General features: G+C 32.3%; 1 protein-coding gene across 1 annotated transcript in view; it reads left to right on the top strand.

The window, feature by feature from the left end:
* LOC119634323 (chondroadherin) overlaps window positions 1-11,704 on the top strand; it is a 50,917-nt gene extending 39,213 nt beyond the window's left edge. Inside the window, exons 2-3 of the mRNA XM_038028399.1 lie at window positions 8,885-9,117; window positions 10,571-11,704. Of these exons, the coding sequence (XP_037884327.1) occupies window positions 8,998-9,117; window positions 10,571-11,704 (1,254 nt within the window). The 5' untranslated portion in view covers window positions 8,885-8,997. The remainder of the gene's footprint in view (window positions 1-8,884; window positions 9,118-10,570) is intronic.
* Window positions 11,705-12,652: the final 948 nt, after the last annotated feature.

A 12,652-nucleotide genomic window follows, 5' to 3' on the forward strand; every position in this document is an offset into this window, starting at 1 on the left:
GTAACTCTACATACACATATGTCTATATTAATTGGCACGGCTCCGTAGTATCATCTCAAATATGTGATTCAGTAAATTTTCATTTCCCAGTAACATCACCACATGTTCGATTAATTAATAGTTAATTTGTGATAAAAATAAAAATCAAAAAAAAAAAAACAAAAAAAACTTAACTTAAAACGAACACATACCTTAAGGCAACACTTGTAGATGTTCATTATCTAATGTTGTAAGGATTTCAGTTTTTCCTCAATCCGATCTCATACATAGATGGAAGTTAGAATACCGTAAAGTACTTTTAGGAACGTTAGACTAAGGTGAACTAATGGGAACTGAGACCCAACTGCCCCGAATTCATTTTCACACCGGTCTAGGCCATCGATTTCAGCAGGATCCATTCGCTTCGACTTTGCTAACGTGTGGTCATTGCTAGGAGGCTTACCTTGCTCACATTTTCTTTCGTATGCGTTCATAACGGAGCTAAAATACACTTTACTCTCGACTCTGGACGATTTCAACCGTCCGCTCGTCCACTCATTGCTAATTCTCTCATTGTTAATTATTATAGAAAAGGACGAAGAATAAACTAAGTAAATAAGAGAGTATTGAACATATCTGGATCAACTTACTATAAATTCGATCGTTAATTTAATTTAAATATGACATAGGCAGATCACACGCATTAAGGAGTACTGATTCTTATATCGTTTAACGAGTTGGCTATTGATATTAAATTATTGACACCCGGTAGGTTTTTACAAAGGAATCTGAATGAGCTAAAAATATCCCGGTTGTACCGGCATTGGTCAAGCCTTACGAATATGACATTTCACGTACAGAACACTAAAGTTTATCTGTTCTAATAAGGCCGGTGAGCCAGAACCTTTGCCTTTCTAACGAGGAAAGGGATGACAGCAGCAATCTATTCTCATTCACTCAGTCTCTCCCAAAGTCCTTAAGACAAAGACATACAACAGAGACATATTCGAATATAGGCCTCATCAAACTCATGTATAAACTTTTATTCGCACATATGCAAACTTTTTCGATCAGATTTTCGTTTATACTAAATCTCGTTTGTGAGGCAGAAGAGAATGCCTACAGAGACTATTTCTGAAGTACATATCTCGCAATTTGTTGAAATTCCTTTCATATAACGGAAACCGAAGTGCGTCCCGGCCTCTTTTTTTGGATCCTACTCATCGTAACAATTTTCAAGAAAAACACTTTTCTCTACAGATTTCCCAGCACAATTCTTAATTTTGCCGGGTTTTCAAAAAAATTATTCCGTAATATAATAGTACAGGTATCTAAATTTTCGAATCTCATGGACACAAGCAATCATATGCGAAGTCTCGTTATTTGAAAAGAGGTCTAATTTTTGATACACAGATAATTTTTCATATAAGAACAGGGTATAAGTTTTGTGCTTTTTGACAAAAATAAGAATTGTGTTAGACAATGTGGCGTAGACTATTTAATAGCGGCCTTATTCTACTACAATATTTTCATTTTTTTTTTGTTCTTTACATTATTTTACTGCAATTTCTAAATTTATATAGTTTCCTCTTACTCCTTTAAAAATCATATCCACACTGTTACATTGTCCCCCTCAAGGACAATAATCTTAGATACTTTTCCCATTCTGATATAAAATTTGCTCCATCTTTTGTTCAATCCAAGAATCACTTTCTAAATCGATCTAAGCTTCTCTATCTGTTTGACGTCCGTCTATGAGGTTTTATGTTTAATCTACAGGTCGCAATTATTGAGATATTGAACATGGTTTGGATCGCACTATTCTTTTGATCTTCTGCTTCCATACAACGCCTTATTTTGAAAAATCATTATGTGAATAAGTGAAGTCGTGCAGGGTATTTAATGGTCGGACATGGTCGACTATAATTTTTGCTCTTTTTCTTTTTTAACTAAAAAATCGAATGAGGCAAAAGTTTCTATCAGACCCCAAAGATAACTACGCCAAGCTAAAAGGGAAAAATTTCAAATGTTATTAAGAATGTGAGTGAGTACATTAAAAAAAAAAAAAAAAAAAAAAAATTGCTCTTAGTCTTCAACGACAATCATATATAGAGATGTAAAGTCTTTTAACGAAAAATGTCATTTTGAAGATCAGTAAGTCAATCAATTAATACCCGTCTGACTGACGCCAATAATATCGTGCAATTATGATATGAGGTTGAGTGTGGAGGGTCTCTTCAAAAGAATTTACAAAGAACGAGTAGTATTTTCTGCTTTCTTTTCCACGTTTTTTACATAGGAAAGTGCTTGATATTTGTAATGGAAGTCAAATCATCTAACAAGGAAAAGCGAGGACACTTCAATGCTTTAAGCCTTTGAAAAATTATAGTTGTTGCGTCTATGCGCAATTCTTCATCATATGTCCTTTATATGTCGTCCGCATGTTTTTCCGTTATCGTCTGCGCCAAACATATATGTAAAGTGAAGTTATTTATTTAAATAAAGTAAGTTTAAGTATATTATGAACATGAAAAATCAAATCGTGTGCATTTTCTCCTCGTTTCGCTTTTTTATTTCCGAAAATGAAAACACATCGTACAATCTGGCAAAGACATATAGGGATCGTATAAGAAGAAAAGGGAAGACGTAAGGTAAGACATGTATTCGAGATATTTTGATAAGATTCTTTACGAATAATTAAATCTGCACAATGCAGAAGCACTTCGTTCTGATATCGAAAATAAATAGAAACAATAGAAACAAGCGGACTATTTGCATATACCATCTATTCCGAAACTTCTATAAATATTTTTTGCGTACTTAGTCATACATAGACAGGCCATAGGTTTACTCTATGCGACGCTGATAGTCTTACAACTGTGCTTACAGAATTCTAAGGATAATTTAGTTACATGCCAGAGCAACTAGTATAACAACAATTTCTTTCCCCTGAGAACATTTTACAAAGTAACCAACTACGTAAATACTTGACATCATGCAAAAAAAAAAAAAAACAAAAAAATAAAGGAAAATAAAGGAAAATGAAGAACACATTGCTTTACTACGCATACATACGCATTCTAATGAGATTGGAATAATTTAACAACTTTTTACTATTAGTGTAACAATATCATCCGAAACTCTGCTAAACCACACTTCCATATTTACATACATATTGCATATCTTATATACCTATATGTATATATGGATAAGTGTGTTATTCTGCAATGCGTGCCCTCTTGCTGCAGCACATAATGACAAACGAGCAAAAGAGAGACGGTGTTTCTCCTTATGCGTATATATATATATATATATATATATATATGTATATGTATATGTATATGAATTATGTATATGTATATGTTGTAACTTTGCATATAACAATGTTATGAAAACACATAAAACAGCGGAAACCGGAAATGATGAGAGAAGTTGAAAAATAAAAAGTCATAAATGTTGAAAATGTTGAAAATGTACGCAAACAAACAAATTTCAAAATTGAGTTCTGCATACAGACTGACGGTAGGTGAATTTATGAGTCTATAAATGTGTATGTAAGATAAATATCTATGTCGAGTTCAAATATGTACTAAACGAGAAGAGGGACGGGCAGAGGGCAAAACTATAAACTATAGAACAAAAGTTCTAATAGCAATTTTACAGTGCGACGCATAATTATACGTCTAGGACTCAAGGTCAGAATGTATGGCTCATCATCATTAAACATCAATTTATTATTAGTAGTTGTTTGATAAAAGTATTTAAGATTCAGAAAATAAATAAGTGACGCAAAAAAAATTTTATTTATTTATTTTTAAATTTATTTTTTTAATGTTCAACTGAAATATTATATATATACAAAGATCATGTACATTAGCGTAGTTATGAAATCTACTGTAATTGTAATTGTACAGCATATTAGTGTCAGAAATATTATGACTGTGTATGATGGTGGTTTTTGTGTAAAGCAATGCAATGAATCTGTTTCAGAGTAACTTGATAATCTGAAGAGAATAAAGTTCATCCAAAGTAGGAGTTTAGAAATGAAATAAAACAATAATAGCAACAAAAATGTCAGCAATAAGTTCACTTTGGTTTAGTTTAGTTTAGTCAAAAAAAAAAAAAAAAAAAAAAAAAAAAAAAACAAAAGAAAAAAGTAAAGTACACAAGTAGAGAAAAAGCAAAGCAAAAGCAAAAGCAAAAATAAAAACAAAAAATTATAAATAAAACTAAGAAGGATGTAAATATTTAATTTTCTATAAGGACCGGAAAGAAGTATTCACAATTCCACTTTGAGAATTTTTATCGCAAATTATAAACTGAAGGGAATAATGGTGAAAAATGAAATTAAAACAACTTGTAAATCAGAAACTTAATTAAGAAAGTTCAAATATTTGAGTGCATTCGAGACCAAGCATCCTTACAAATTCATGAGGACGCAACCGCCAAAGCTTGTGTGATTTGATTTCTTCCGATACCAATAAACATTAACTGTTGACAAATCTCTTTAGTATTGCACACACACATATATATATATATATATATATATATATAACTTGAACATAACAGCTCAACTATAAAAACAATGTCTCGTTGAAAGCAACTCGTTAACAGCTTTATCATCATTATTGCAAGCAAGTCATTCGTATACACATCATTCAAGTTATAAACTCAATAAACGTCGACATAATTTTTGCAAATTCTTCTAATACGTACAGTGCTTGACATAAAGTAGTAGTAGCAAATATTCTACGCATACACATATCTCTCAAATAGTCTCAAATAATTTAAAAAGTCTTGAGCCATTCGTTTACAAATTTTTTCATTAATTTATCTCGCGGCGATAAATTTCAAAATGTTATTTACAACAATGTGCATGTTCAGGTTCTTAGCGAGAGTTGCGCAGAAAGCAGACACGGCGATGCACAGATGAAGGACATTTCCGCAAAATTGAAATTTTATTTATTTATTTATTTATTTTTTTATTTTATTATATTTTTTTTTTCAATAAAGGCGCGTGCGTAACTTTTTCCTACTTATGGATGGATATCCAAGCACTAACCAAACTAAGAGCCAGAAAATGATTAAAATATTTTCGTTGTTCAAATGTCTATATTCGAGACGTAGTTTGAGCATCACAAGCAATCAAGACAACGTCTGCAATTCTCATATCCACTATCAAAGAATGCTTAAGCGGACTTCAAACAAAAATTGCTGCCTTTAGTTTTCATATGCAAATCTATTCCTAAATGTAACGAAATGGTTTAAGCCGCAAACAGTTCATAATTTAGAATGAAAAGTAAATTTTTGTGCACAACTAATTTGCTAAGAGCACTTCAAGAGTGCTTCAAACGAATCGAGACTCTATAGCGCTTTCCAAAGATTTTTTTCCGTTTTTTTTTTTTTTTTTTTTTTTTTTATATATATACGAGTATCCTTTCAAAAGATGATCTCTATTCGTGTAAGACAGCAATGGTCACAAAGAAATTAAGAAAGATAAAGAAGCAGGGGAGAAGAAGTGGGGGTGTGGCAAATTGGTAAGTGTCACGTCCATACCAACTAAGCACTCATTACAAATGTATCCAAAATAAAGTCTACTTGACTTGCGAACATTGACTTGGTAGTCGCGATGCACACAAGTGCTTTATACGAAAGAAAGTAAAGAGCGGGTAAACCAATTGAACAATTTCCGAGAGTAACAATTGGTAGCTCATGAAGCAGCGAATTTTTCCTTGGGCTTGGGGTGTTGTTACCTACTGTGAGCTGTCATAACTGAAAGGTAAGACTTTGAAGTATAATTTATGAATAACTAAATACAACTGATCGAAGGCAAGCAGAGGGGAAGAGAAGAAGCCTTGAAAACTATGGCAAAGCTCAGGTTATATATGATGGAAAGCGATGAGCCTTTAGCTCGTGCAACGGTTCAACAACACATTGCCGACAATCAAAACTTCACTTAGCGATCGAATAAGAGAAAAACAATTGAGGTTTGTCGATATAAAAGTTTATATATGTACGTCGGTAGGCGAATATGTTTTTTTTAAATGTTTAGAAATTAAGAAAAGTCAGTCATCACGTATTCTTGAATTTGCATTTCGCCCATCCTCGCCAATAGGTGGTTGAAGTGGATATAGACTTCAACGAAGACCTATGAATTATGAATTATATCTTATGATTTCTTGAAATCAATAGAAAAAGATTGATATAAAAAATGGCTCTATGGTCCTCTTGGCAGAATGAGAAAAAACGTTCCGTAAACTATACATAATGTATGTAGCCTCGTTGTGCATATTATCAAGCTTAATAGATGTATTTTTTCCTTTAAACTTTAGGAGGATCAATACTATTTAACCAACCTGTAAGATATAGCATATGTCATATACACATATTCCTATGTTCGTATAGGGATATTTGCGGAATCATTTAAATCAACACAATTTTATAGAAAATTTCTAATCAACTAGACAAAGTGTTATATACGAATGTACATACCTTTGTGCATACACTCACATGTAATATCGTAAATGGATTTGACGGTAAATTGAAATGTGCTATGGAAACATCGTTTTGTGCGTAAAGATCAACACCTACTTGTCAGTCAGTCATCATCGAGCATATGTATAACCATATGCTTATATAAAGTACATCTTACATTATTCCACTGTAAGCCCATAAACATTCTCCCAGAGATATACGTTTGTTCATATAACTCCTCAGTCACCTTTTGCTTTTGTGCCTGCAGCAGTTTGAATAAATAATTGAAAATTTTCACATAACACAGGCAATAGGTTTACTGTATGTATGTATGCCTTATATCATGTTGTAGGCCCAACTACGGATGTATGCATGTAAAATAGATGTTTAGCAATTTTTTCATGCGCTTCTCAATATAAAAAAAAAAACAAAAAAAACAATTTTGTGTGAAATGTTCATTATTATAACAAACAAACAAAAAAAAAAAAGAAAAGAAATTATAAACTCGTTAGAGACGAACGAAACCAGAAAAATACAACTATGCGACTTACGATAGAGCTGACCGCGCTTTATTCCCCTTATCTACTATATTAGAAAAACAGGGCGAATTATTAAATGAAATGTTAACCTAAAAAAACTTATTAGGAAAAAGAGCCCCATTGAGCAGAAAAAAAAAAAAGTTTCAGGTAATTTTTTCTATTTTTTTTTTTTTTTTTAACATCCAACGAACGATAAGAATACTTTAGTTTTGCTATCTCGCAGGTAACATCCAGCGATACGCGGCCAAGAAGTTAACATAGATTTGCAATAAATCATCTATCTATTTATGCATTTTGTATTATTGAGTCGAATTAAGCAACACTATTAACATTAAAGACCTACACTGCAACATTACAGAGAAGAGCATCGATCGAAATGCAGAGCAAAATTTAAAGTAAACACTTTTCTAGGCATAAAGCACCAACAAGCGAACTTTCAATCTCAGACTTAAATTATAACATTACAGCGTAGAATGTCAACCAGACGTAAACAGCAAAGTTAAAGTAAACAGTACAAACTAATTTTATACTTAAAGTATTAACAAGCGGGCATAAGTTTAGACAGCATGGACTATTACACTGAGATTGGAAACCGCGACCATTAACCGCAACGTTCTTCATTAAAGTTTATCGCTTATACAAGATGTTCAAAACTTTCTTTTAAGATCAAAAAATCTCTCTTCTCTTGTAATCAAAAAGTTTTCCATTACACTTACTCTACAGCATATTCCTGCCTTAAAGAAAGGTATCATATTTAAATGATATCCTACACCATCCAAGCATATCCTACACCAACACTGTTTTTCTTTAGCATATTTCCAGTTTTTCTCTTAATCAGTCTCCGTCCTATTATGAGTCCTTAGTAAAAAATTTCACAAATCTTCACTTTTGTAATGAGCCATCCCCCGTGACACCACAACTTTCAACTTTGCCTAAAACTTGTGTTCTTAACATTATTTTAAAGCAATTAAAAACGATTTTTATATAAACGCTGGTCTCACATTTGTTTGGATTATCGAGTGTAAGGCTTTATCATGTCTAATGGCCTTCATAATTCTCCCTCCTTTAATTGCTATGTTAAATCTATGCCAGCCGGGCGACTGGGTAGCTGTTCATAACCCTTGTGCCATTCGCATCATGGTACAGCATCGTATATACATTTCGTAGTCGGACAAATTACCGTCATTGAGAAATCCATAATCGAAATCAAAACGCTTAAGACTGGTAAGGCTTGTGTGCAAGCCTTCGATTAAAATTCTTTACTATTTGTTGTCAGATCCTTGGTAACAGTGCTTAGTAAATGGTAGGCAGACAATTTGTTGATCTAGTCAAACTTTTTGGATTGAGAATATAATTTCAACGTACGGACAACAAACAAACGCGGCTAAATCGATGCCACAATCACCCTAATTAAGAATATATGCGCCCTATGCGATCTCCATTTCTACATATTTTCATGGATTAAAGGCTAAATATTCGCAAATGTATTATTATTTTCCCCTTTTTGTGGGGGGTGTAAAAGTAAGTAATTTATATATTTGCCCTATGATTAATCTATTTTTTGATCATTATTTCAATTAATTTGTTAAAATGGTTTTTTCGAATCTATTTCGATCGAAGCTTGCTGATGAGGAATGGGTGCGCCGGTGTAAACGCTCTAGATATGTATGCCTCTGTAATTTATTTATTTCCCTTTTGTTGTTTAAATTCTTTCAAAATGTATCGCATCCTACGTTGTATACAACGAAAGTGAATTTTTGCAAACCCATTGGTAATTTCGTTTTCTCTATCGTGTAAAAGTTGTTTAGCGATAAAAAGTGTTAATTGCTGCTCATTTTAATTTTAATTAATAAAAATTAATTTTTATTTCATTTTTTCTGATTTAATTGCAGTTTATTTTACTTGCATTGTCCGTCGCCCATCGCCCATCGCCCATCGTCCATCGTCCATCGCCCTGTTGAAAATTGAAAATTGTGGAAATTTAACGTAACTTTAGTAACGTGAAATGTACAATACTTGGCTACTTATTACAGCAATTACAACCGTTGGATGCTTATGGAATTCGCAACAAACTGAAACATCCAAGTCATGCCCAACCGAATGCATTTGCTTATCACAGACACAAGTAAGTAATGAACGCATAACCATCCACATATATATATATATGTATATGTACACTCGCTAATAAACACTAACGCAGGCATTTCAAAGGATAGAACAAAAAAAAAAAATGCGACGGGAATGCAAGGGAAGCCATCGAGATACACACTCGATACATATTAAAACGAAACAAAGAAAAGATTTTATTTGCAAGACACACAATAACAATAAAACTGAAGTAAAGTGAAATGAACTATCAGGCATACGGAAACGGACATAGCTATTGACACAATAAACAGCAAGAATTGGCATTGGGCGGGAAGTTTATTAATTCAATAACCCACCAAAGCAATTGAGTTGAATATTAAAATTTTGTATCGAGCAGAGAACAACAATACTAAAAATAAAAACAACATATATATATATATATATATATATATGTATATATATGTAGAAATCAAAAATGAAAAAACCTCTCAAACTGAGCGCAGAACAGAACCGTGATGATGATGCGGAATCGCATTAAATTTGCATTTTTAAATTGAAATTAACAGAAAAGAAAAAAATATATCTATATATATATATATAGATATATTTTTGTTATATTATACATGTATATAAAAAAAAAAAAAAAGAAGAGAAAAAGGAGAAGAACATGCTAAAGCTTAATAAAGCCTTCCTACCGATTTTCCTATCAATTTCAATCTTTAAATGGTAATGATGATAATGATGATGATGATGATAATGATAATGATAACGATGATGATAATGATTTTAATGACGGGTAATATTAACGATGATATGACGATGGTATGAAGGCGTTGTTGCTGCTCATTGACGCTTATAATTTTCGTAAGTAAGAACAACAACTATGGTAGATACTACCGAATAACAAAACCGGATGGTACAGTTGACGACAAGCGAAAGAAGAAAAGCAAATATTTGTATAAATATATAAACAAGAAAATAAACAAACAAACAAATGAACACCCTCTGACCAAGGCCAGCAACTCTCGCAGAAGATATAGAACGCAGTATCCAAGAAAAGTTCATGCGTTCGGTTAATGTAAATATCGCGGGCAAATATCAAGCTGACAGAGACAGACGGCCAGGAAGTGAAAGAAAAGAACAAAAAACGCGAAATCACTAACAAGGGCGGACGATATTTTTTCATTTAATTTAATTTAATATTATAACCGCAAAGATTCAATTTAGCGACGAAGCAGTAAAACGAAAGCAGCACGACACTAACATATATTTTGCGAGCACGTCTTTATAAGATGATCATTCATCTTTTTCTTTTTTTTTTTTTTTAAATTTAAATTCATATATATTTAAAATATTTTTAAAAAAAAAAAAAAAAAAAAAAAAAAAAAGATCAGAAACGCAAACATGCAACATTTTCTCTTTCTCTCTTTCTCTTATTCTCGTCCTCTCTCTCTCGACTTTCTCTTTCTCTTTTAATTATATTTGTTCAGGTGCTTTGTAATACCGGAGGTCTCGAGCAAATCCCTTTGCGTCAATTACCGCCGACTGTTGAAAATCTCGCATTAACTAAGAATAATTTTCCTATCATTAAACCGGATTCATTTGCTGGTTTGCGAGCGCTTAAAAAACTATCTTTGGACGGCAATAATATAACAAAAATTAAACAATTTGCTTTTCGTGGCTTACCGCGCCTCAAAGAGCTCTCGATACAATATACGCCGTTGCAGACGGTGACGTCGTTCGCTTTTGCTGGTTTACAAAATCTCTCAACAATTCTATTAAGTCATAATCAAATCGCACGCATAGAAGCGAATGCTTTTGCGGGGACTTCCAATGTTAAGCTGATACTTCTCTCTAATAATCCCTTAATCAAAATCGATACATCAGCGTTTTCCAGTTTGACAAATGTTGGGCATTTAATATTACCATCTGGCATACGTACAATTGAATCGGATGCGTTTTTCAGTATGGATAGTGTCGGTCTATTGAAATTAGCTTATATGGATCTTAAGGAGGTGCAGCCGTTCACATTTCGCGGTCTCTCCAACGTTTTACTATTAACATTACAAGAATCTGACTTGGGCGTAATCTGTGTAGACGCATTTACTGGTCTCACGCAAGTGGAAACTTTGCAGATACTAAACAATAAAATCGATGCAATTGAGGAATTAAATTTCACATATAATGCAAATATAAAACATTTAAAGGTGTACGGCAATCATATACTGGAAACACCCGAACCAAGTGCTATTATTATAGATGGAGTCGATCATTTGCAATTAATTAATAATCATTTTCCCTGCGGTTGCCATATACATACACTGCTCGAAGGTCCATTAGTCGAAGGTGCTCATAATCTTAGCGATTTCTTAGAGAAAAATTTTTGCATTTCTCCGCTAGAAGTGAACGGTCGTGCAATGATCGAATTGGACATCGATGCCATCGGCCGTTGTCAAGATCAACTTACGAAAGGTAATTTAGGTTCCTCAGCCTCTTCGATGGCTTTCAGTATAAATATGATTTTATTCATATCTATTGCGACAATTAAACTCAATACCTGTTTAGTTTTACTTTATATAATTGTTAAGTTTTTCTTTAATTTTGAATGTAAACAGAATACATAGTCTATTTAAAATTAACAAAATTAGTTAAGATAATTTTATCTTTAACTAAATTTATAAATAAATGTAAATATATTTATACATATCAGTGTAATGTAATGAATCGGTATTTGTATCTGTATCTGTATCTGTATCAGTATCTGTATCAGTATCTGTATCTGTATTTGTATTTGTATCTCTGTGTAGCTAAATTAATGCAATGCTAAAAGTAAATAAAAACATTTTAAGTATACAATATCGAATAAATAGATAAATAATTCTAAATATTAACACAAATTATGCATTATGCATAACATAAATACATATATATATATATATATATACATTGTGTTTTTATACATCATTTTCAATTATATGTGTATATTTTGCTTCTTTTCAAAAAAATACATAAACGATGGAACAACCTTCAGTGCCAAACAAACTTCAGCGATCAAGGTGCTTCTTCTCTTTCCCAAGTATAGATTTCTGTCTAACTTCTCGTCATTTTTTTGGTTTTTTTTTTTTTTTTTACCAATACTCATTACCAGAGAATGAAAATACAATTATTTCAGTTTCTTTCTTATAACATGCAGCTTAGCATAGCTTCTCTGTCCGCTTGCAACCGATTTAAGATAACAAAAATTGGAAAAAGAAAAAAAAAACAAAAACAAAAACTTTGCGCGCGTAATTTTGATTAATTACTGTGTGTCACCTTTCAAAATGATCAAAAATCCCCGTCCAATTCGTTATGATTTTATCATCGATAAGCAAAATGTAATGAAAAATTTAATGAAATATGAAATTACATGATCATGATTTCATTAATCATAATGTTGAGACCACAACGGTTAAAACAGCTAGCATTTAATAACCACCCTAAGGCGTAAAAAGGCGTTCTGTTATAGTGTCTTATAAGCGATAAGATGCCTTCCCTTATCTAATGTCAATTATTGAGAATAAAAAAATGATGGG

This window comes from Glossina fuscipes, unplaced genomic scaffold (assembly GCF_014805625.2).
Source record: "Glossina fuscipes isolate IAEA_lab_2018 unplaced genomic scaffold, Yale_Gfus_2 0, whole genome shotgun sequence".
In the NCBI taxonomy this organism is placed as follows: Eukaryota; Metazoa; Arthropoda; class Insecta; order Diptera; family Glossinidae; genus Glossina; species Glossina fuscipes.